This window comes from Oncorhynchus nerka, linkage group LG11 (genome assembly GCF_034236695.1).
Source record: "Oncorhynchus nerka isolate Pitt River linkage group LG11, Oner_Uvic_2.0, whole genome shotgun sequence".
NCBI classification, from domain to species: domain Eukaryota; kingdom Metazoa; phylum Chordata; class Actinopteri; order Salmoniformes; family Salmonidae; genus Oncorhynchus; species Oncorhynchus nerka.
Genome location: NC_088406.1, coordinates 4,749,726 through 4,775,717, shown reverse-complemented (window position 1 = coordinate 4,775,717; position 25,992 = coordinate 4,749,726). Strand labels below are relative to the sequence as shown.

Here is a 25,992-nt window from a genome sequence, read left to right as displayed (position 1 = left end):
GACACTAGGTGACCCTGAGCAGAGAGACACTAGGTGACCCTGAGCAGAGAGACACTAGGTGACCCTCAGCTGAGAGACACTAGGTGACCCTGAGCAGAGAGACACCAGGTGGTCCTGAGCAGAGAGACACCATGTGACCCTGAGCAGAGAGACACCAGTTGACCCTGAGGAGAGAGACACCAGGTGACCCTGAGCAGAGAGACACCAGGTGACCCTGAGCAGAGAGACACTAGGTGACCCTGAGCAGAGAGACACTAGGTGACCCTGAGCAGAGAGACACCAGGTGGTCCTGAGCAGAGAGACACCAGTTGACCCTGAGGAGAGAGACACCAGGTGACCCTGAGCAGAGAGACACCAGGTGACCCTGAGCAGAGAGACACCAGGTGACCCTGAGCAACACATATGGAGTCTATACACTGAAATAGGTTCTGATAGTGGTGTTTTGAATATGTCACATTAGTGTGTTCTCGGTTGTCACCAAGTTAGATTCATTTGACGTTTGTATGCGTGCGTGCGCGCGTGTGTGTGTGTATATCTCATTAGTATGCAGAGTTTCATTTTGTGCAAAGATGTCTGTGGGGGGGGGAATGGTCTGTTTAGTGTTTTGTTGCGGTTTCAGCAAATGTGTTTTAACAATTGGGAAAACCTATTTTATGTGGAAACAACGTGGATTCAAACTAGTGTGATGTGATCTGTTACGACACCAACCAAGATGGGGGGGGGGGGGGGTTCTTGTGTCCATCGGCAGCGAAATTAGGCCTGGCCAAAGTGACTTGGGCTCCGTGACTACACTTGACCTTGTGGGCTCAGAGATTCCTTAGAAATGCTAATCCAGAGCTGTAGCGCCAGGGTCTTCAGCCAATAGCTGCATGTTCTTCCCCCTCTGGGTGGGACGGCTCTGTCCAACCAGCCAATCATGGGGCCCATCACTTTACACCGGCGAAGCCTAGATGTCCCCAGGTTCTTGGTAGAGCTGTCCAGTTATCCCATTATAGGGTTACCTCTTTTTTTAGTAGCCGGGGAGGGTGGTGGTGGTGGTGGGGGGGGGGGGGGGGGCGGCTTAACTCAAGCAGATTAAGACAGAGTCAATGCAGCAAGAGTCAGTTGCAGTGTTGTTCTCCACTACGCCTCACCTCCCTCCGGCTCCGCTCTGTGCAGGCAGGCCCCAGACCCCAAGGCCCACACCACACCTCTCTCCTAGGCAGAAGCAGAACGTGTCTGTAGGAATAAGAAAGTATGGGCGCCTACGAGTCCAACCTGGACGATATCCTGGCAGAGGACATGCACCACTGGTACAACAAGTTTATGAAAGAGTCTCCTTCGGGACTCATCACGTTGTTTGAGCTGAAGACGATGTTGGAGATGCAGGGGATGACAGAAGAAGCTAGCAGCTACGTGGACCAGGTCTTCTTTACCTTCGACATGGACGGGGTAAGAAGACCCTCGTTCTCTCTCTCTCTCTCTCTCTCTGCTCTCTCTCTCTGTCTCTCTGCTCTCTCTCTCTCTCTCTCTCTCTGCTCTCTCTCTCTCTCTCTCTGCTCTCTCTCTATCTCTCTCTCTCTCTCTCTCTCTCTGCTCTCTCTCTCTGCTCGTTCTCTCTCTCTCTCTCTCTCTCTCTGCTCTCTCTCTCTCTCTCTCTCTCTCTCTCTCTGCTCTCTCTCTGCTCTCTCTCTCTCTCTCTCTCTCTCTCTCTCTGAATGCTGATTGGCTGAAAGCCGAAGTATATCAGACTGTATACCACAGATTTGACAAAACATGTATTTGTACTGCTCTAATTATGTTGGTAACCAGTTTATAACAGCAATAAGGCATCTCAGGGGGGGTTGTGGTATATGGCCAATATACCACGGCTAAGGGCTGTGTCCAGGCTGTACTCCACGTTGCGTCGTGTGTAAGAACAGCCCTTAGCCGTGGTATATTGGTCATATATCACACATCCTCAGGCCTTATCGCTTAAATATAGCCCTGTTCAATATGCTCACAGCACTTACATTGTAAGGAGAGAAACTCACCTCATTCACCACTAATATGTGCCTTAATTAATGCTCACCACACATCAGCTCACCACACATCAGCTAACCAGCTCACCACACATCAGCTAACCAGCTCACCACACATCAGCTAACCAGCTCACCACACATCAGCTAACCAGCTCACCACACATCAGCCAACCAGCTAACCAGCTCACCACACATCAGCCAACCAGCTAACCAGCTCACCACACATCAGCTAACCAGCTAACCAGCTCACCACACATCAGCTCACCACACATCAGCTAACCAGCTAACCACACATCAGCTAACCAGCTAACCAGCTCACCACACATCAGCTCACCACACATCAGCTAACCAGCTAACCACACATCAGCTAACCAGCCAACCAGCTCACCACACATCAGCCAACCAGCTCACCACACATCAGCTCACCACACATCAGCCAACCAGCTCACCACACATCAGCCAACCAGCTCACCACACATCAGCCAACCAGCTCACCACACATCAGCTAACCAGCTCACCACACATCAGCTAACCAGCTCACCACACATCAGCTAACCAGCTCACCACACATCAGCCAACCAGCTCACCACACATCAGCTAACCAGCTCACCACACATCAGCTAACCAGCTCACCACACATCAGCTAACCACACATCAGCTAACCAGCTCACCACACATCAGCTAACCAGCTCACCACACATCAGCCAACCAGCTAACCAGCTCACCACACATCAGCCAACCAGCTCACCACACATCAGCCAACCAGCCAACCAGCTCACCACACATCAGCTAATGGCCTTGAGATAGAAGCTGTTTTTCAGTCTCTCGGTCCCAGCTTTGATGCACCTGTACTGACCTCGCCTTCTGGACGATAGCGGGGTGAACAGGAAGTGGCTCGGGTGGTTGATGTCCTTGATGATCTTTATGGCCTTCCTGTAACATCGGGTGGTGTAGGTGTCCTGGAGGGCAGGTAGTTTGCCCCCGGTGATGCGTTGTGCAGACCTCAGCTAATCTTCATATAACTCAGTTATGAACCCTGTTGACCCAGACCATCCTGTCTTATTGTTGACGCAGACCTTCCTGTCTTACTGTTGGCCCAGACCATCCTGTCTTATTGTTGACCCAGACCATCCTGTCTTACTGTTGACCCAGACCTTCATGTCTTACTGTTGACCCAGACCTTCATGTCTTACTGTTGACCCAGACCATCCTGTCTTACTGTTGACCCAGACCATCCTGTCTTGCTGTTGACCCAGACCATCCTGTCTTATTTTTGACCCAGACCATCCTTTCTTATTGTTGACCCAGACCTTCCTGTCTTACTGTTGACCCAGACCTTCATGTCTTACTGTTGACCTAGACCATCCTGTCTTACTGTTGACCCAGACCATCCTGTCTTGCTGTTGACCCAGACCATCCTGTCTTATTTTTGACCCAGACCATCCTTTCTTATTGTTGACCCAGACCTTCCTGTCTTACTGTTGACCCAGACCTTCATGTCTTACTGTTGACCCAGACCATCCTGTCTTACTGTTGACCCAGACCATCCTGTCTTACTGTTGGCCCAGACCTTCCTGTCTTACTGTTGACCCAGACCATCCTGTCTTATTGTTGACCCAGATCATCCTGTCTTACTGTTGACCCAGACCATCCTGTCTTACTGTTGACCCAGACCATCCTGTCTTACTGTTGACCCAGACCATCCTGTCTTGCTGTTGACCCAGACCATCCTGTCTTATTTTTGACCCAGACCATCCTGTCTTATTGTTGACCCAGACCTTCCTGTCTTACTGTTGACCCAGACCATCCTGTCTTATTGTTGACCCAGACCTTCCTGTCTTACTGTTGACCCAGACCATCCTGTCTTATTGTTGACCCAGACCATCCTGTCTTATTTTTGACCCAGACCATCCTGTCTTATTGTTGACCCAGACCATCCTGTCTTATTGTTGACCCAGACCTTCCTGTCTTACTGTTGACCCAGACCATCCTGTCTTACTGTTGACCCAGACCATCCTGTCTTATTGTTGACATAGAGCAGTGGTTCCCAAACTTCTTATAGTCAAGTACCCTTTCAAACATTCAACCTCCAGCTGCATACCCCCTCTAGCCCCAGGGTCATCTTGTACCCCCTCTAGCCCCAGGGTCAGCTGTACCCCCTATAGCCCCAGGGTCATCTGTACCCTCTCTAGCCCCAGGGTCAGCTGTACCCCCTCTTGCCCCAGGGTCAGCTGTACCCCCTCTAACCCCAGGATCAGCTGTACCCCCTCTAGCCCCAGGGTCAACTGTACCCCCTCTAGCACCAGGGTCACCTGTACCCCCTCTAGCACCAGGGTCAGCTGTACCCCCTCTAGCACCAGGGTCAACTGTACCCCCTCTAGCACCAGGGTCAGCTGTACCCCCTCTAGCACCAGGGTCAGCTGTACCCCCTCTAGCACCAGGGTCAGCTGTACCCCCTCTAGCACCAGGGTCAGCTGTACCCCCTCTAGCACCAGGGTCATCTGTACCCCCTCTAGCACCAGGGTCAGCTGTACCCCCTCTAGCACCAGGGTCAGTGCACTCTCAAATGTTGTTTTTTGCCCTCATTGTTAGCCTGCCACACACGCTATACAATATATTAATTAAACATAAGATTGAGTGTAAGTTTTTGTCACCACCCGGCTCGTGGGAAGTGACCAAGAGCTCTTATAGGACCAGGGCACAAATAATAATAATCAATCATTTACCTCTTTATTTAACCATCTTACATTTGAAAATTGTGAATAACTCACCACAGGTTAATGAGAAGGGTGCGCTTGAAAGGATGCACATAACTCTGCAATGTTGTGTTGTATTGGAAAGAGTCTCAGTCTTAAATCATTTCCCACACACAGTCTGTGCCTGTATTTAGTTTTCATGCTAGTGAGGGCTGAGAATCCACTCTCACCAATAGTTGAAGTCGGAAGTTTACATACACTTAGGTTGGAGTCATTAAAACTCATTTTTCAACCACTCCACAAATTTCTTGTTGACAAACTATAGTTTTGCCAAGTCGGTTAGGACATCTACTTTTTGCATGACACAAGTAATTTTTACAACAATTGTTTACAGACAGATTATTTCACTTATAATTAATTGTATCTCAATTCCAGTGGGTCAGAAGTTTACATACATTAAGTTGACTGTGCCTTTAAACAGCTTGGAAAATTCCAGAAAACGATGTCATGGCTTTAGAAGCTTCTGATAGGCTAATTGACATCATTTGAGTCAATTGGAAGTGCACCTGTGGATGTACAGTGGGGCAAAAAAGTATTTAGTCAGCCACCAAGTGTGCAAGTTCTCCCACTTAAAAAGATGAGAGAGGCCTGTAATTTTCATCATAGGTTCACTTCAACTATGACAGACAAAATGAGAAAAAAAATCCAGAAAAATCACATTGTAGGATTTTTAATGAATTTATTTGCAAATTATGGTGGAAAATAAGTATTTGATCACCTACAAACAAGCAAGATTTCTGGCTCTCACAGACCTGTAACTTCTTCTTTAAGATGCTCCTCTGTCCTCCACACAACCTCAAACAGTCACACTCCAAACTCCACTATGGCCAAGACCAAAGAGCTGTCAAAGGACACCAGAAACAAAATTGTAGACCTGCACCAGGCTGGGAAGACTGGAACTGCAATAGGTAAGCAGCTTGGTTTGAAGAAATCAACTGTGGGAGCAATTATTAGGAAATGGAAGACATACAAGACCACTGATAATCACCCTCGATCTGGGGCTCCACGCAAGACCTCACCCCGTGGGGTCAAAATGATCACAAAAACGGTGAGCAAAAATCACAGAACTACACGGGGCGGACCTACTGAATGACCTGCAGAGAGCTGGGACCAAAGTAACAAAGCCTACCATCAGTAACACACTACGCTGCCAGTGACTCAAATCCTGCAGTGCCAGACGTGTCCCCCTGCTTAAGTCAGTACATGTCCAGGCCCGTCTGAAGTTTGCTAGAGAGCATTTGGATGATCCAGAAGAAGATTGGGAGAATGTCATATGGTCAGATGAAACCAAAATATAACTTTTTGGTAAAAACTCAACTCGTCGTGTTTGGAGGACAAAGAATGCCGAGTTGCATCCAAAGAACACCATACCTACTGTGAAGCATGGGGGTGGAAACATCATGCTTTGGGGCTGTTTTTCTGCAATGGGACCAGAACGACTGATCCGTGTAAAGTAAAGAATGAATGGGGCCATGTATCATGAGATTTTGAGTGAAAACCTCCTTCCATAAGCAAGGGCATTGAAGATGAATCGTGGCTGGGTCTTTCAGCATGACAATGATCCCAAACACACCGCCCGGGCAACGAAAGAGTGGCTTCGTAAGAAGCATTTCAAGGTCCTGGAGTGGCCTAGCCAGTCTCCAGATCTCAACCCCATAGAAAATCTTTGGAGGGAAATGAAAGTCCGTGTTGCCCAGCAACAGCCCCAAAACATTACTGCTCTAGAGGAGATCTGCATGGAGGAATGGGCCAAAATACCAGCAAAAGTGTGTGAAAACCTTGTGAAGACTTACAGAAAATGTTTGACCTCTGTCATTGCCAACAAAGGGTATATAACAAAGTATTGAGATAAACATTTGTTATTGACCAAATACTTATTTTCCACCATAATTTGCAAATAAATTCATTAAAATCCTACAATGTGATTTTCTGGATTTAGTTGAAGTGTACCTATGATGAAAATTACAGGTCTCTCTCATCTTTTTAAGTGGGAGAACTTGCACAATTGGTGGCTGACTAAACTTTTTTGCCCCACTGTAGTTCAAGGCCTACCTTCAAACTCAGTGCCTCTTTACTTGACATCATGGGAAAATCAAAAGAAATCAGCCCAAACCTCAGAAAAGAATTGTAGACCTCCACAAGTCTGGTTCGTCCCTGGGAGAAATTCCCAAATGCCTGAAGGTACCATGTTCATCTGTATAAACAATAGTACGCAAGTATAAACACCATGGGACCATGCAGCCGTCATACCGCTCAGAAAAGAAAACGCGTTCTGTCTCCTAGAGATGAACGTACTTTGGTGCGAAAAGTGCAAATCAATTCCAGAACAACAGCAAAGGACCTTGTGAAGATGCTGGAGGAAACAGGTACAAAAGTATCTACAGATACACTGCCGATTTTGCAGGTTTTCCTACTTACAAAGCATGTAGAGGTCTGTAATCTTTATCATAGGTACACTTCAACTGTGAGAGACGGAATCTAAAACAAAAATACAGAAAATCACATTGTATTATTTTTAAGTAATTAATTTGCATTTTATTGCATGACATAATTATTTGATACATCAGAAAAGCAGAACCTAATATTTGGTACAGAAACCTTTGTTTCCAATTACAGAGATCATATGTTTCCTGTAGTTCTTGACCAGGTTTGCACACACTGCAGCAGGGATTTTGGCCCACTCCTCCATACAGACCTTCTCCAGATCCTTCAGGTTTCGGGGCTGTCGCTGGGCAATACGGACTTTCAGCTCCCTCCAAAGATTTTCTATTGGGTTCAGGTCTGGAGACTGGCTAGGCCACTCCAGGACCTTGAGATGCTTCTTACGGAGCCACTCCTTAGTTGCCCTGCCTGTGTGTTTCGGGTCTTTGTCATGCTGGAAGACCCAGCCACGACCCATCTTCAATGCTCTTACTGAGGGAAGGAGGCTGTTGGCCAAGATCTCGTGATACATGGCCCCATCCATTCTCCCCTCAATACGGTGCAGTCGTCCTGTCCCCTTTGCAGAAAAGCATCCCCAAAGAATGATGTTTCCACCTCCATGCTTCACGGTTGAGATGGTGTTCTTAGGGTTGTACTCATCCTTTTTCTTCCTCCAAACACGGCGAATTTGAGTTTAGACCAAAAAGCTCTATTTTTGTCTCATCATACCACATGACCTTCTCCCATTCCTCCTCTGGATCATCCAGATGGTCATTGGCAAACTTCAGACGGGCCTGGACATGCGCTGGCTTGAGCAGGGGGACCTTGCGTGCGCTGCAGGATTTTTAATCCATGATGGCGTAGTGTGTTACTAATGGTTTTCTTTGAGACTCTCTTCAGGTCATTGACCAGGTCCTGCCGTGTCGTTCTGGGCTGATCCCTCACCTTCCTCATGATCATTGATGCCCCACGAGGTGAGATCTTGCATGGAGCCCCAGACCGAGGGTGATTGACCGTCATCTTGAACTTCTTCCATTTTCTAATAATTGTGCCAACAATTGTTGCCTTCTAACCAAGCTGCTTGCCTATTGTCCTGTAGCCCATCCCAGCCTTGTGCAAGTCTTTCTTTCTCTCTCTCGGAGGACCTGAGCCGTAGGATCATGCCTCAGGACTACCTGACATGATGACTCCTTGCTGTCCCCAGTCCACCTGGCCGTGCTGCTGCTCCAGTTTCAACTGTTCTGCCTGCGGCTATGGAATCCTGACCTGTTCATCGGACGTGCTACCTGTCCCAGACCTATTTTTTGACCATGCTGGTAATTTATGAACATTTGAACATCTTGGCCATGTTCTGTTATAATCTCCACCCGCCACCCCACATAGCCTGGTTCCTCTCTAGGTTTATAATCTCCACCCAGCACAGCCAGAAGAGGACTGGCCACCCCACATAGCCTGGTTCCTCTCTAGGTTTCTTCCTAGGTGTTGGCCTTTCTAGGGAGTTTTTCCTAGCCAACGTGCTTCAATATCTGAATTGATTGGTGTTTGGGGTTAAAAATCATACAATGTGATTTTCTGGATTTTTGTTTTAGATTCCGTCTCTCACAGTTGAAGTGTACTTATGATAAAAAATGTCAGACCTCTACATGCTTTGTAAGTAGGAAAACCTGCAAAATCGTCAGTGTATCAAATACTTGTTCTCCCCACTGTATATACACAGTAAAACGAGTGGTATATCGACATAACCTGAAAGGCCGCTCAGCGAGGAAGAAGCCACTGCTCCAAAACCTCCATAAAAAAGCCAGACTACAGTTTGCAACTGCACATGGAGACAGAGATTGTACTTTTGGAGAAATGGCTGATAAAACAAATATATAACTGTTTGGCCATAATGACAATTGTTATGTTTGGAGGAAAAAGGGGGAGGCTTGCAAGCCGAAGAATACCATCCCAACCGTGAAGCACGGGGGTGGCAGCATCATGTTGTGGGGGTGCTTTGCTGCAGGAGGGACTGGTGCACTTCACAAAATAGATGGCATCATGAGGTAGGTAAATTATGTGGATATATTGAGGCAACATCTCAAGACATCAGTTAAGTTAAAGCTTGGTCGCAAATGGGTCTTCCAAATGGACAATGACCCCAAGCACACTTCCAAAGTTGTGGCAAAATGGCTTAAGGACAACAAAGTCAAGGTATTGGAGTGGCCATCACAAAGCTCTGACCTCAATCCTATAGACAATTTGTGGGCAGAACTGAAAAAGCATGTGCGAGCAAGGAGGCCTACAAACCTGACTTAGTTACACCAGCTCTGTCAGGAGGTATGGGCCAAAACTCACCCAACTTGTTGTGGGAAGCTTGTGGAAGGCAACCAGAAACGATTGACCCAAGTTGAACAATTTAAATGCAATGCTACCAAATACTAATTGAATGTATGTAAACTTCTGACCCACTGGGAACGTGATGAAAGAAATATAAGCTGAAATAAATAATTCTCTCTAGTATTATTCTGACATTTCACATTCTTAAAATAAAGTGGTGATCCTAACTGACCTAAGACAGGGACTTTTTACTCTGATTAAATGTCAGGAATTGTGAAAAACTGAGTTTAAATGTATTTGGCTAAGGTGTATGTAAACATCTGACTCCAACTGTGGTTGCAAAGGGCATCAGTGTCTTAACAGAGAGCTTTGCCAAGGCAGGAAACTCCGATCGCAACCGAATCCAGAAATCTGGCAGTGGTGGTTAGTTTTCATGAGGGCCGAGAATCCACTCTCACATAGGTACTGGTTGCAGAGGGCTTCAGTGTTTTAACAGCGCGATTTACCAAGGCAGGATACTCTGAGCGCAGCCCTATCCAGAAATCTGGATTCTGATTCAAATAAATTTTCACAGAACCGCTTGTTGCAATTTCAATGAGTCTCTCTTGTTCAGATATCAGTAAGTGGACTGGAGGCAGGGCATGAAAGGGATAACGAATCCAGTTGTTTGTGTCGTTCGTTTCAGGAAAGTAACTGGGTAATTGCGCACCCAACTCACTCAGGTGATTCGCTATATCACATTTGACATTGTCCGTAAGCTTGAGTTCATTTGCACACAAAAAAATCATACAATGATGGAAAGACCTGTGTGTTGTCCTTGTTAATGTAGACAGAGAAGAGCTCCAACTTCTTAATTATAGCCTCAATTTTGTCCCGCACATTGAATATAGTTGCGGAGAGTTCCTGTAATCCTAGATTCAGATCATTCAGGTGAGAAAAAACATCACCCAGATAGGTCAGTCGTGTGAGAAACTCATTATGTAAGTGAACAATATGGTCAGTAAAGAAAACTTTAAGCTTGTCTCTGTTTGAAAAAACGTGTCAATAGTAGTGTCCAAAACGTCTTTCTAGCTGTCAGGCATACCCTTGGCAGCAAGAGCCTCTCGGTGGATGCTGCAGTGTACCCACATGAGCAGCAGCTACATACGGACCATTCGTGGAATTCCCGCAAGAGAGTAACGGTTAAAGTGATTGGATGTTAATTATTTGACTAGGCTACCTGTAGTTGACATTGTGTTGTTATTTCGCTGAACACTAGATGGTTTAATTTTATTTTTTGGCAGTGAGAAAAAAACTCACCCATATGTATAGCCCCGTTGGAAATTTGGCATACCCTCAGCACTCTGGGTATACCTGACATAGACCATCGCGAGAGGCAACTTTGAGAGGGATCCTTGAGAGGCATCCGTGAGAGGCAACTTTGAAAGGCATCCTTGAGAGGCAACTTTGAGAGGCATCCTTGAGAGGCAACTTTGAGAGGCATCCGTGAGAGGCATCCATGAGAGGCAACCTTACTGGGATATTATAATTACATTAGGTGTTGGTGTTAACCAGAAAGTTATAGTAAGTATCTATTCTCTTTTTTGTTGTTGTCTAACAATCATATTTCTCTCTCTCTCTCTCTCTCTCTCTCTCTCTGTCTCCCTCTCTCTCTCTCTCTGTCTCCCCCCTCTCTCTCTCTCTCTCTCTCTCTCTCTCTCTCTCTCTCTCTCTCTCTCTCTCTCTCTTTCTCTTTCTCTTTCTCTTTCTTCCAGGATGGATATATAGACTTCGTAGAGTACATAGCAGCAGTCAGTCTGATGCTGAAAGGAGAAATCAACCAGAAACTGAAATGGTATTTCAAACTTTTCGATCAGGACGGAAACGGCAAGATTGACCAAGATGAAATGGGGACAATATTCAAGGTGGGCTTCTATTTTATTTTATTATTTTTTAAAACTTTATTTTACTAGGCAAGTCAGTTAAGAACAAATTCTTATTTTCAATGAGAGTCTAGGAACAGTGGGTTAACTGCCTGTTCAGGGGCAGAACGACAGATTTTGTACCTTGTCAGCTCAGGGATTTGAACTTGCAACCTTTCGGTTACTAGTCCAATGCTCTAACCACTAGGCTACCCTGCCGCCTCTACGCTCTAACCACTAGGCTACCCTGCCGCCTCTACACTCTAACCACTAGGCTACCCTGCCGCCTCTACGCTCTAACCACTAGGCTACCCTGCCGCCTCTACGCTCTAACCACTAGGCTACCCTGCCGCCTCTACACTCTAACCACTAGGCTACCCTGCCGCCTTTACGCTCTAACCACTAGGCTACCCTGCCGCCTCTACGCTCTAAACACTAGGCTACCCTGCCACCTCTACGCTCTAACCACTAGGCTACCCTGCCGCCTCTACACTCTAACCACTAGGCTACACTGCCGCCTCTACGCTCTAACCACTAGGCTACCCTGCCGCCTCTACACTCTAACCACTAGGCTACCCTGCCGCCTCTACGCTCTAACCACTAGGCTACCCTGCCGCCTCTACGCTCTAACCACTAGGCTACCCTGCCGCCTCTACACTCTAACCACTAGGCTACCCTGCCGCCTTTACGCTCTAACCACTAGGCTACCCTGCCGCCTCTACGCTCTAACCACTAGGCTACCCTGCCACCTCTACGCTCTAACCACTAGGCTACCCTGCCGCCTCTACACTCTAACCACTAGGCTACACTGCCACCTCTACGCTCTAACCACTAGGCTACCCTGCCGCCTCTACACTCTAACCACTAGGCTACACTGCCGCCTCTACGCTCTAACCACTAGGCTACCCTGCCGCCTCTACACTCTAACCACTAGGCTACCCTGCCGCCTCTACGCTCTAACCACTAGGCTACCCTACCACCTCTACGCTCTAACCACTAGGCTACCCTGCCGCCTCTACACTCTAACCACTAGGCTACCCTGCCGCCTCTACGCTCTAACCACTAGGCTACCCTACCACCTCTACGCTCTAACCACTAGGCTACCCTGCCGCCTCTACGCTCTAACCACTAGGCTACCCTACCACCTCTACGCTCTAACCACTAGGCTACCCTACCACCTCTACGCTCTAACCACTAGGCTACCCTGCCGCCTCTACACTCTAACCACTAGGCTACCCTGCCGCCTCTACGCTCTAACCACTAGGCTACCCTACCACCTCTACGCTCTAACCACTAGGCTACCCTGCCGCCTCTACGTCTAACCACTAGGCTACCCTTATTTATTATTTATGTCATTTAGTTGCTGTGGTTTTCATACAGCCATCTTTATCTGGCTCAGAGCCTTGAGGAACATTATAAACTCTCTATATCACCACTGAAATATAGACTTCAGAGAGATTAACTGTGAAGGGATCAGAAAGGTTTAAATAGCCGACAACTAGACGGTACACATCAACAAAAGGTTGCTAATCTAATCCTAACCTAAATATATCCCTCACTACTGTATGTCTGCTGCTTTGCTAGCTAGCTACACTGGAAATTATGGAGCAGAAAAAGATACTGTAGAATTCTGAGTTGGATTAATTTTTTACGTTTATCCTGTCCTATTTAAGTCACCACAAAGATGCAGTCATTCAAAAAAATGTCTTATCCTGTTTAGAGGAAACATTTCCTGTAAGAGTTTTTCTTTTAAGGCTTATCGGTGAACTAAGAAAGTAGAGTGCTATAAAAAAAATGTAACTGACTGTTGTGGATTGGCTTGATAGCTTCAAACAGTCCAAACGGTCAACGGACTCTATCTGAGGATATATTCTGGGGCCTGGAGTTACCACTTTACATCTCAGAGTAGACCAATCGGACAATGCTACTGACTACTCAAGCTCTTATAGGGTAACAGAGTTCCTACTAAAGTGTGCACTTGTTCACTTCCTTTCACTGATTTGAAAAAAAAAATATATATATATGTTGGGAAGTCCCATTACTTGTCCTCATCCCAGAGGATGACAGAACCCAAAAGGATGACAGAACCCCAGAGGATGACAGAACCCCAGAGGATGACAGAACCCCAGAGGATGACAGAATCCCAGAGGATGACAGTCCCAGAGGATGACAGGATGACAGAACCCCAGAGGATGACAGAACCCCAGAGGATGACAGAAACCCAGAGGATTACAGGATGACAGAATCCCAGGGGATGACAGAATCCCAGGGGAGGACAGAATCGCAGAAGATGACAGAATCCTAGAGGATGACAGAACCCCAGGGATGACAGAACCCCAGAGGATGACAGAACCCCAGGGGATGACAGAATCCCAGAGGATGACAGAATCCTAGAGGATGACAGAACCCCAGAGGATGACAGGATCCCAGAGGATGACAGAACCCCAGAGGATGACAGGATCCCAGAGGATGACAGAATCCCAGAGGATGACAAAACCCCAGAGGATGATAGAGTCCCAGAGGATGACAGGATGACAGAACCCCAGAGGATGACAAGATGGCAGAACCCCAGAGGATGACAGAACCCCAGAGGATGACAGAACCCCAGAGGATGACAGAATCCTAGAGGATGACAGAACCCCAGAGGATGACGGATCCCAGAGGATGACAGAATCCCAGAGGATGACAAAATCCCAGGGGATGACAGAACACCCAGAGGATGACAGAACTCCCAAAGGATGACAGAACTCCCAGAGGATGACAGAACTCCCAGAGGATGACAAAACCCCAGAGGATGACAGAGTCCCAGAGGATGACAGGATAACAGAACCCCAGAGGATGACAGAGTCCCAGAGGATGACAGGCTGACAGGATGACAGAACCCCAGAGGATGACAAGATGGCAGAACCCCAGAGGATGACAGAACCCCAGAGGATGACAGAACCCCAGGGGATGACATAATCCTAGAGGATGACAGAACCCCACAGGACGACAGAACCCCAGAGGATGACAGGATCCCAGAGGATGACAGAATACCCAGAGGATGACAGATCCCCAGATGATGACAGAATCCCAGGGGATGACTGAACCCCAGAGGATGACAGAACCCCAGAGGATGACAGAACCCCAGAGGATGACAGAACCCCAGAGGATGACAGGATCCCAGAGGATGACAGAATAGCCAGAGGATGACAGAACCCCAGAGGATGACAGGATGACAGAACCCCAGAGGATGACAGAACCCCAGAGGATGACAGAAAGCCAGAGGATTACAGGATGACAGAATCCCAGGGGATGACAGAATCCCAGGGGAGGACAGAATCGCAGAAGATGACAGAATCCTAGAGGATGACAGAACCCCAGGGATGACAGAGCCCCAGAGGATGACAGAACCCCAGGGGATGACAGAATCCCAGAGGATGACAGAATCCTAGAGGATGACAGAACCCCAGAGGATGACAGGATCCCAGAGGATGACAGAACCCCAGAGGATGACAGGATCCCAGAGGATGACAGAATCCCAGAGGATAACAAAACCCCAGAGGATGACAGAGTCCCAGAGGATGACAGGATGACAGAACCCCAGAGGATGACAAGATTGCAGAACCCCAGAGGATGACAGAACCCCAGAGGATGACAGAATCCTAGAGGATGACAGAACCCCAGAGGATGACGGATCCCAGAGGATGACAGAATCCCAGAGGATGACAAAATCCCAGGGGATGACAGAACACCCAGAGGATGACAGAACACCCAAAGGATGACAGAACTCCCAGAGGATGACAGAACTCCCAGAGGATGACAAAACCCCAGAGGATGACAGAGTCCCAGAGGATGACAGGTTAACAGAACCCCAGAGGATGACAGAGTCCCAGAGGATGACAGGCTGACAGGATGACAGAACCCCAGAGGATGACAAGATGGCAGAACCCCAGAGGATGACAGAACCCCAGAGGATGACAGAACCCCAGGGGATGACATAATCCTAGAGGATGACAGAACCCCAGGCATGACAGAACCCCAGAGGATGACAGAACCCCAGGGGATGACAGAATCCCAGAGGATGACAGAATCCTAGAGGATGACAGAACCCCAGAGGATGACAGGATCCCAGAGGATGACAGAACCCCAGAGGATGACAGGATCCCAGAGGATGACAGAATCCCAGAGGATGACAAAACCCCAGAGGATGATAGAGTCCCAGAGGATGACAGGATGACAGAACCCCAGAGGATGACAAGATGGCAGAACCCCAGAGGATGACAGAACCCCAGAGGATGACAGAACCCCAGAGGATGACAGAATCCTAGAGGATGACAGAACCCCAGAGGATGACGGATCCCAGAGGATGACAGAATCCCAGAGGATGACAAAATCCCAGGGGATGACAGAACACCCAGAGGATGACAGAACTCCCAAAGGATGACAGAACTCCCAGAGGATGACAGAACTCCCAGAGGATGACAAAACCCCAGAGGATGACAGAGTCCCAGAGGATGACAGGATAACAGAACCCCAGAGGATGACAGAGTCCCAGAGGATGACAGGCTGACAGGATGACAGAACCCCAGAGGATGACAAGATGGCAGAACCCCAGAGGATGACAGAACCCCAGAGGATGACAGAACCCCAGGGGATGACATAATCCTAGAGGATGACAGAACCCCACAGGACGACAGAACCCCAGAGGATGACAGGATCCCAGAGGATGACAGAATACCCAGAGGATGACAGATCCCCAGATGATGACAGAATCCCAGGGGATGACTGAACCCCAGAGGATGACAGAACCCCAGAGGATGACAGAACCCCAGAGGATGACAGAACCCCAGAGGATGACAGGATCCCAGAGGATGACAGAATAGCCAGAGGATGACAGAACCCCAGAGGATGACAGGATGACAGAACCCCAGAGGATGACAGAACCCCAGAGGATGACAGAAAGCCAGAGGATTACAGGATGACAGAATCCCAGGGGATGACAGAATCCCAGGGGAGGACAGAATCGCAGAAGATGACAGAATCCTAGAGGATGACAGAACCCCAGGGATGACAGAGCCCCAGAGGATGACAGAACCCCAGGGGATGACAGAATCCCAGAGGATGACAGAATCCTAGAGGATGACAGAACCCCAGAGGATGACAGGATCCCAGAGGATGACAGAACCCCAGAGGATGACAGGATCCCAGAGGATGACAGAATCCCAGAGGATAACAAAACCCCAGAGGATGACAGAGTCCCAGAGGATGACAGGATGACAGAACCCCAGAGGATGACAAGATTGCAGAACCCCAGAGGATGACAGAACCCCAGAGGATGACAGAATCCTAGAGGATGACAGAACCCCAGAGGATGACGGATCCCAGAGGATGACAGAATCCCAGAGGATGACAAAATCCCAGGGGATGACAGAACACCCAGAGGATGACAGAACACCCAAAGGATGACAGAACTCCCAGAGGATGACAGAACTCCCAGAGGATGACAAAACCCCAGAGGATGACAGAGTCCCAGAGGATGACAGGTTAACAGAACCCCAGAGGATGACAGAGTCCCAGAGGATGACAGGCTGACAGGATGACAGAACCCCAGAGGATGACAAGATGGCAGAACCCCAGAGGATGACAGAACCCCAGAGGATGACAGAACCCCAGGGGATGACATAATCCTAGAGGATGACAGAACCCCACGGGACGACAGAACCCCAGAGGATGACAGGATCCCAGAGGATGACAGAATACCCAGAGAATGACAGAATACCCAGAGGATGACAGATCCCCAGATGATGACAGAATCCCAGGGGATGACTGAACCCCAGAGGATGACAGAACCCCAGAGGATGACAGAACCCCAGAGGATGACAGAACCCTAGAGGATGACAGGATGACAGAATAGCCAGAGGATGACAGAATAGCCAGAGGATGACAGAATAGCCAGAGGATGACAGAACCCCAGAGGATGACAGGATGACAGAACCCCAGAGGATGACAGAAACCCAGAGGATGACAGAAACCCAGAGGATTACAGGATGACAGAATCCCAGGGGATGACAGAATCCCAGGGGAGGACAGAATCGCAGAAGATGACAGAATCCTAGAGGATGACAGAACCCCAGGGATGACAGAACCCCAGAGGATGACAGAACCCCAGGGGATGACAGAATCCCAGAGGATGACAGAATCCTAGAGGATGACAGAATCCTAGAGGATGACAGGATCCCAGAGGATGACAGAACCCCAGAGGATGACAGGATCCCAGAGGATGACAGGATCCCAGAGGATGACAGAATCCCAGAGGATGACAGAGTCCCAGAGGATGACAGAGTCCCAGAGGATGACAGAACCCCATAGGATGACAGAATCCTAGAGGATGACAGAACCCCAGAGGATGACGGATCCCAGAGGATGACGGATCCCAGAGGATGACAAAATCCCAGGGGATGACAGAACCCCAGAGGATGACAGATCCCCATAGGATGACAGAATCCTAGAGGATGACAGAACCCCAGAGGATGACGGATCCCAGAGGATGACAAAATCCCAGGGGATGACAGAACACCCAGAGGATGACAGAACTCCCAAAGGATGACAGAACTCCCAGAGGATGACAGAACTCCCAGAGGATGACAAAACCCCAGAGGATGACAGAGTCCCAGAGGATGACAGGATAACAGAACCCCAGAGGATGACAGAGTCCCAGAGGATGACAGGCTGACAGGATGACAGAACCCCAGAGGATGACAAGATGGCAGAACCCCAGAGGATGACAGAACCCCAGAGGATGACAGAACCCCAGGGGATGACATAATCCTAGAGGATGACAGAACCCCACGGGACGACAGAACCCCAGAGGATGACAGGATCCCAGAGGATGACAGAATACCCAGAGGATGACAGAATACCCAGAGGATGACAGATCCCCAGATGATGACAGAATCCCAGGGGATGACTGAACCCCAGAGGATGACAGAACCCCAGAGGATGACAGAACCCCAGAGGATGACAGGATGACAGAACCCCAGAGGATGACAGAACCCCAAAGGATGACAGGATGACAGAATCCCAGAGGATGACAGAATAGCCAGAGGATGACAGAATAGCCAGAGGATGACAGAACCCCAGAGGATGACAGGATGACAGAACCCCAGAGGATTACAGAACCCCAGAGGATGACAGAACCCCATAGGATGACAGAATCCTAGAGGATGACAGAACCCCAGAGGATGACGGATCCCAGAGGGTGACAGAATCCCAGAGGATGACAAAATCCCAGGGGATGACAGAACACCCAGAGGATGACTGAACTCCCAAAGGATGACAGAACTCCCAGAGGATGACAGAACTCCCAGAGGATGACAGAACCCCAGAGGATGACAGAACCCCAGAGGATGACAGGATGACAGAATCCCAGAGGATGACTGAACCCCAGAGGATGACAGAACCCCAGAGGATGACAGAACCCCAGAGGATGACAGAACCCTAGAGGATGACAGGATGACAGAATAGCCAGAGGATGACAGAATAGCCAGAGGATGACAGAATAGCCAGAGGATGACAGAACCCCAGAGGATGACAGGATGACAGAACCCCAGAGGATGACAGAAACCCAGAGGATGACAGAAACCCAGAGGATTACAGGATGACAGAATCCCAGGGGATGACAGAATCCCAGGGGAGGACAGAATCGCAGAAGATGACAGAATCCTAGAGGATGACAGAACCCCAGGGATGACAGAACCCCAGAGGATGACAGAACCCCAGGGGATGACAGAATCCCAGAGGATGACAGAATCCTAGAGGATGACAGAATCCTAGAGGATGACAGGATCCCAGAGGATGACAGGATCCCAGAGGATGACAGGATCCCAGAGGATGACAGAATCCCAGAGGATGACAGAGTCCCAGAGGATGACAGAGTCCCAGAGGATGACAGAACCCCATAGGATGACAGAATCCTAGAGGATGACAGAACCCCAGAGGATGACGGATCCCAGAGGATGACGGATCCCAGAGGATGACAAAATCCCAGGGGATGACAGAACCCCAGAGGATGACAGATCCCCATAGGATGACAGAATCCTAGAGGATGACAGAACCCCAGAGGATGACGGATCCCAGAGGATGACAAAATCCCAGGGGATGACAGAACACCCAGAGGATGACAGAACTCCCAAAGGATGACAGAACTCCCAGAGGATGACAGAACTCCCAGAGGATGACAAAACCCCAGAGGATGACAGAGTCCCAGAGGATGACAGGATAACAGAACCCCAGAGGATGACAGAGTCCCAGAGGATGACAGGCTGACAGGATGACAGAACCCCAGAGGATGACAAGATGGCAGAACCCCAGAGGATGACAGAACCCCAGAGGATGACAGAACCCCAGGGGATGACATAATCCTAGAGGATGACAGAACCCCACGGGACGACAGAACCCCAGAGGATGACAGGATCCCAGAGGATGACAGAATACCCAGAGGATGACAGAATACCCAGAGGATGACAGATCCCCAGATGATGACAGAATCCCAGGGGATGACTGAACCCCAGAGGATGACAGAACCCCAGAGGATGACAGAACCCCAGAGGATGACAGGATGACAGAACCCCAGAGGATGACAGAACCCCAGAGGATGACAGGATGACAGAATCCCAGAGGATGACAGAATAGCCAGAGGATGACAGAATAGCCAGAGGATGACAGGATGACAGAACCCCAGAGGATTACAGAACCCCAGAGGATGACAGAACCCCATAGGATGACAGAATCCTAGAGGATGACAGAACCCCAGAGGATGACGGATCCCAGAGGGTGACAGAATCCCAGAGGATGACAAAATCCCAGGGGATGACAGAACACCCAGAGGATGACTGAACTCCCAAAGGATGACAGAACTCCCAGAGGATGACAGAACTCCCAGAGGATGACAGAACCCCAGAGGATGACAGAACCCCAGAGGATGACAGGATGACAGAATCCCAGAGGATGACAGAACCCCAGAGGATGACAGAATCCCAGAGGATGACAGAACCCCAGGGGGTGACAGAACCCCAGAGGATGACAGGATGACAGAATCCCAGAGGATGACAGAATAGCCAGAGGATGACAGAATAGCCAGAGGATGACAGAACCCCAGAGGATGACAGGATGACAGAACCCCAGAGGATGACAGAACCCCAGAGGATGACAGGATGACAGAATCCCAGAGGATGACAGAACCCCAGAGGATGACAGAACCCCAGAGGATGACAGGATGACAAAATCCCAGAGGATGACAGAATAGCCAGAGGATGACAGGATGACAGAACCCCAGAGGATTACAGAACCCCACAGGATGACAGAACCCCATAGGTTGACAGAATCCTAGAGGATGACAGAACCCCAGAGGATGACGGATCCCAGAGGGTGACAGAATCCTAGAGGATGACAGGAATCCCAGAGGATGACAGAACACCCAGAGGAAGACAGGATGACAGAACCCCAGAGGATGACATGAAAGTATAAAAACGCTTATTTCTAATGATATTCTCTGTGACTTCAGCTCTTTGTTCTGTTTTGATTACTTCAGGCTATCCAGGACATCACCAGATGTTATGACCCTCCTACGGAGGAGATTGTGACCCTCATCTATGAGAAGGTTGACATAAATAACGAAGGTAAGAACGATCAACATTTAGAGATGTACATTTATTGCCCATAGTACAGATAGGTACAGATAGATAGCTTTTTAATGCTTTTAATTGCCATCCTCTAGGAAGCCGATGTGTATCTTGTTCTATATATTTTTGAATTGTTCACACCTCCAGGTGAGTTGACTCTGGAGGAGTTTATCGAAGGAGCCAGGGACCACCAAGACATCATGGAGATGTTGGGAAAGATGATGGACCTCACCAACGTTCTAAAGATCATTGTCAACGGACAGAAAAAGCAGGTCAAATCACCCGAATGAGGATGACGTCACTTCCTGTTGCACTTCCTGTTTGATGGACTCAGAATTTAGGTTGTTGAGAAAGAATAGGATTGTTTTGGGACGGAAAGCAATTATAGTGGAATGTTTAATATATAATATATGGAGGAAATGTATAAAAGAACAAACGACGAACTTGAGCATCTTGATGAGAAGGTGAATATACCACATGAATGGGAGGGGAGCCATGTCCCAAATCTCCATCGACCAAGAAGACTGAGTTGATGTAAGGACAATGGAACCATGCCAGGAGGTCATGTGACCCGTCTTGCCTACTCTATGTTCTCTATTTCTACATCCCGATTGTCTTTTCACCCTTTTCCCAAAGTCCCATCATAGATTTAACCACGGTGGAAACCCTCTAGGCAATGATTACACCAATTAAATACTTTGAGATCAAATGACAGGAAGTGTGGAAGTGCAAGTGTAGAGAATTGGGATGCAGCCTATATGTTCTCTCTGTGTGTATTACTTGAGTATCCTCCTCCTCTCACTGTCACCACGGCTCTCTCTAGTCCTCCTTCTCCTGCTCCTAGTCTCACAGTCACCACAGCTCTCTCTAGTCCTCCTTCTCCTGCTCCTAGTCTCACAGTCACCACAGCTCTCTCTGGTCCTCCTCCTGCTCTCACAGTCACCACAGCTTTCTCTAGTACTCCTCCTCTCACTGTCACCACAGCTCTCTCTAGTCCTCCTTCTCCCCTCACAGTCACCACAGCGCTCTCTAGTCCTCCTCCTGCACTGTCACCACAGCTCTCTCTAGTCCTCCTCATCTCAGTCACCACAGCTTTCTCTAGTCCTCCTCCTGCTCTCACAGTCACCACAGCTCTCTTTAGTCCTCCTCATCTCAGTCACCACAGCTCTCTCTAGTCCTCCTAATCTCAGTCACCACAGTTTTCTCTAGTACTCCTGCTCTCACAGTCACCACAGCTCTCTCTAGTCCTCCTCATCTCAGTCACCACAGCTCTATCTATTCCTCCTCATCTCAGTCACCACAGCTCTCTCTAGTACTCCTGCTCTCTCAGTCACCACAGCTCTCTCTAGTCCTCCTCATCTCAGTCACCACAGCTTTCTCTAGAACTCCTGCTCTCACAGTCACCACATCTCTCTCTAGTCTTCCTCCTGCACTGTCACCACAGCTCTCTCTAGTCCTCCTCCTGCTCTCACAGTCACCACAGCTCTCCTTAGTCCTCCTCATCTCAGTCACCACAGCTTTCTCTAGTACTCCTCCTCTCACAGTCACCACATCTCTCTCTAGTCTTCCTCCTGCACTGTCACCACAGCTCTCTCTAGTCCTCCTCCTGCTCTCACAGTCACCACAGCTCTCTCTAGTCCTCCTCTTGCTCTGTCACCACAGCTCTCTCTAGTCCTACTCCTGCTCTCACAGTCACCACAGCTCTCTCTAGTCCTCCTCATGCCTTCAGTCACCACAGCTCTCTTTAGTCCTCCTCCTCTCAGTCACCACAGCTCTCTCTAGTCCTCCTCCTGATCCTCCTCTCAGTCACCACAGCTCTCTCTAGTCCTCCTCCTGCTCTCACAGTCACCACAGCTCTCTCTAGTCCTCCTCCTGCTCTCACAGTCACCACAGCTCTCTTTAGTCCTCCTCCTCTCAGTCACCACAGCTCTCTCTAGTCCTCCTCCTGATCCTCCTCTCACAGTCACCACAGCTCTCTCTAGTCCTCCCCCTCCTCTCACAGTCACCACAGCTCTCTCTAGTCCTCCTGATCCTCCTCTCATAGTCACCCCAGCTCTCTCTAGTCCTCCTCCTGCTCTCACAGTCACCACAGCTCTCTCTAGTCCTCCTCCTGCTCTCAGTCACCACAGCTCTCTCTAGTCCTCCTCCTGCTCTGTCACCACAGCTCTCTCTAGTCCTCCTGCTCTCACAGTCACCACAGCTCTCTCTAGTCCTCCTCATGCTCTCAGTCACCACAGCTCTCTCTAGTCCTCCTCCTCTCAGTCACCACAGCTCTCTCTAGTCCTCCTCCCTGATCCTCCTCTCATAGTCACCCCAGCTCTCTCTAGTCCTCCTCCTGCTCTCACAGTCACCACAGCTCTCTTTAGTCCTCCTCCTCTCAGTCACCACAGCTCTCTCTAGTCCTCCTCCTGATCCTGCTCTCACAGTCACCACAGCTATCTCTAGTCCTCCCCCTGATCCTGCTCTCACAGTCACCACAGCTCTCTCTAGTCCTCCCCCTCCTCTCACAGTCACCACAGCTCTCTTTAGTCCTCCTCTTCTCAGTCACCACAGCTCTCTCTAGTCCTCCTCCTGATCCTCCTCTCATAGTCACCCCAGCTCTCTCTAGTCCTCCTCCTGCTCTCACAGTCACCACAGCTCTCTCTAGTCCTCCTCCTGATCTGTCACCACAGCTCTCTCTAGTCCTCCTCCTGCTCTGTCACCACAGCTCTCTCTAGTCCTCCTGCTCTCACAGTCACCACAGCTCTCTCTAGTCCTCCTCATGCTCTCAGTCACCACAGCTCTCTCTAGTCCTCCCCCTCCTCTCACAGTCACCACAGCTCTCTCTAGTCCTCCTGATCCTCCTCTCATAGTCACCCCAGCTCTCTCTAGTCCTCATCCTGCTCTCACAGTCACCACAGCTCTCTCTAATCCTCCTCCTCCTCTAACAGTCACCACAGCTCTCTCTAATCCTCCCCCTCCTCTCACAGTCACCACAGCTCTCTCTAGTCCTCCTGCTCCTGCTCTCACAGTCACCACAGCTCTCTTTAGTCCTCCTCCATCTCTCACAGTCACCACAGTTCTCTCTAGTCCTCCTCATCTCAATCACCACAGCTCTCTCTAATCCTCCTCTAACAGTCACCACAGCTCTCTCTAGTCTTCCTCCTGCTCTCACAGTCACCACAGCTCTCTAGTCCTCCTCCATCTCTCACAGTCACCACAGTTCTCTCTAGTCCTCCTCATCTCAATCACCACAGCTCTCTCTAATCCTCCTGCTCCTCTAACAGTCACCACAGCTCTCTCTCTAGTCTTCCTCCTGCTCTCACAGTCACCACAGTTCTCTCTAGTCCTCCTCATCTCAATCACCACAGCTCTCTCTAATCCTCCTCCTCCTCTAACAGTCACCACAGCTCTCTCTAATCCTCCTCCTCCTCTAACAGTCACCACAGCTCTCTCTAGTCTTCCTCCTGCTCTCACAGTCACCACAGCTCTCTCTAGTCTTCCTCCTGCTCTCACAGTCACCACAGCTCTCTCTAGTCCTCCTCCTCCTGCTCCTCCTCTAACAGTCCCCACAGCTCTCTCTAGTCTTCCTCCTGCTCTCACAGTCACCACAGCTCTCTCTAGTCCTCCTCCTGATCCTCCTCTCTCAGTCACCACAGCTCTCTCTAGTCCTCCTCCTCTAACAGTCACCACAGCTCTCGCTAGTCTTCGTCCTGCTCTCACAGTCACCACAGCTCTCTTTAGTCCTCCTCCTGCTCTCACGATCGCCACAGCTCTCTTTAGTCCTCCTCCTCTCAGTCACCACAGCTCTCTTTAGTCCTCCTCACAGTCACCACAGCTCTCTTTAGTCCTCCTCCTCTCAGTCACCACAGCTCTCTCTAATCCTCCTATGTAACGGTCTTAAAACACACTTTGTCACCAACTGATACATTGTTCTTAGAGGTCTTTTAAGAGAGGATGTATAAGTGCTGTTGTCAGAAGCAAGCCCTTATACCATAAACAGACGGGTATTGAACTTTAGGGGCGTTCTCTGGCTGGTGACTAGGATTCTATGCATTCCTATTTGTATTCAGGCTAAAATATTTAAAGAAACTGAATATATGTATTGTATATCCTCTTATTCTAAATAAATGGAATGGATTTGTTGTTTTTCAAAACAATTATGGAACGTTATAGATATTTATAATCATAAGCAAATGTTTGAGAAAAAATATATTTTCACAAAGTAAAAACGTCCAGGTTTCTGAGTCACTAAAAATGTTTCATAGTGTGTTTTAGACTGGATGTTGAAAGTGACCCTACATTCGAAATGCACACGTGTCCCTTGGGTTGGGACTGATCTCAACATTAGACTACTTTTGGGGTTCTGAAAACCCAACCCTTCTTTTGTGTTGTTTTTGTACCATCATCATTGAAATGCAAGAGAAATTCTATAATGTATATTTCAGCCCAGGTGCAATATGCATTTTGGCCACTAGATGACAGCAATGTATGTGCAAGGTTTAAGACTGATTCAATGAGCCATTGCATTTCTGTTCAAAATGTTGTATCGAGACTGCCCAAATATGCCTAATTTGTTTGTTAATAACTTTTTATGTTCAAAATTGTGCACTCTCTTCTCCTTTCACTGTAATAGCTACTGTAAATTGGACAGTGAAGTTAGATTAACAAGAATTTAAGCTTTCTGACAATATCAGATATGTCTATGTCCTGGGATTTTTTTTTGAGACTTACAACCTCGCATTAGCCTACGTTAGCTCAACCGTCCCGTGGAAGGGGACACTGATCCCGAATAAATTTTGAAACATGTTTTTTGGGGTTGCCTTAACAATTTTATCAATACAGTCATTCTGAATAAACATACCGATTTCCTGTTGATTAAATAAAGGAAGTGGTTCAACAGTTTTAACTAATTTCTTCAACATGATACTGCAGGCATCCAAACGTCTAGCCAAAT

The 25,992-nt window shown here is 48.6% G+C and overlaps 1 protein-coding gene across 1 annotated transcript; it reads left to right on the top strand.

Annotated features, from left to right (window-relative positions):
* Positions 1-1,099: 1,099 nt before the first annotated feature.
* guca1c (guanylate cyclase activator 1C) lies at positions 1,100-25,937 on the top strand. Its single transcript, XM_065024160.1, has 4 exons — positions 1,100-1,431; positions 11,248-11,397; positions 20,966-21,053; positions 21,204-25,937. The coding sequence occupies exons 1-4, from the start codon at positions 1,237-1,239 to the stop codon at positions 21,344-21,346; spliced, it is 576 nt and encodes a 191-aa protein (XP_064880232.1). The 5' UTR covers positions 1,100-1,236; the 3' UTR covers positions 21,347-25,937.
* Positions 25,938-25,992: the final 55 nt, after the last annotated feature.

Coding starts and splice junctions, on each gene's coding strand:
- guca1c (XM_065024160.1), top strand. CDS start 1,237: ATGGGCGCCTACGAGTCCAACCTGGACGATATCCTGGCAGAGGACATG. Junction 1,432..11,247: donor TTACCTTCGACATGGACGGG/GTAAGAAGACCC, acceptor TCTTTCTTCCAG/GATGGATATATAGACTTCGT. Junction 21,054..21,203: donor GGTTGACATAAATAACGAAG/GTAAGAACGATC, acceptor TCACACCTCCAG/GTGAGTTGACTCTGGAGGAG.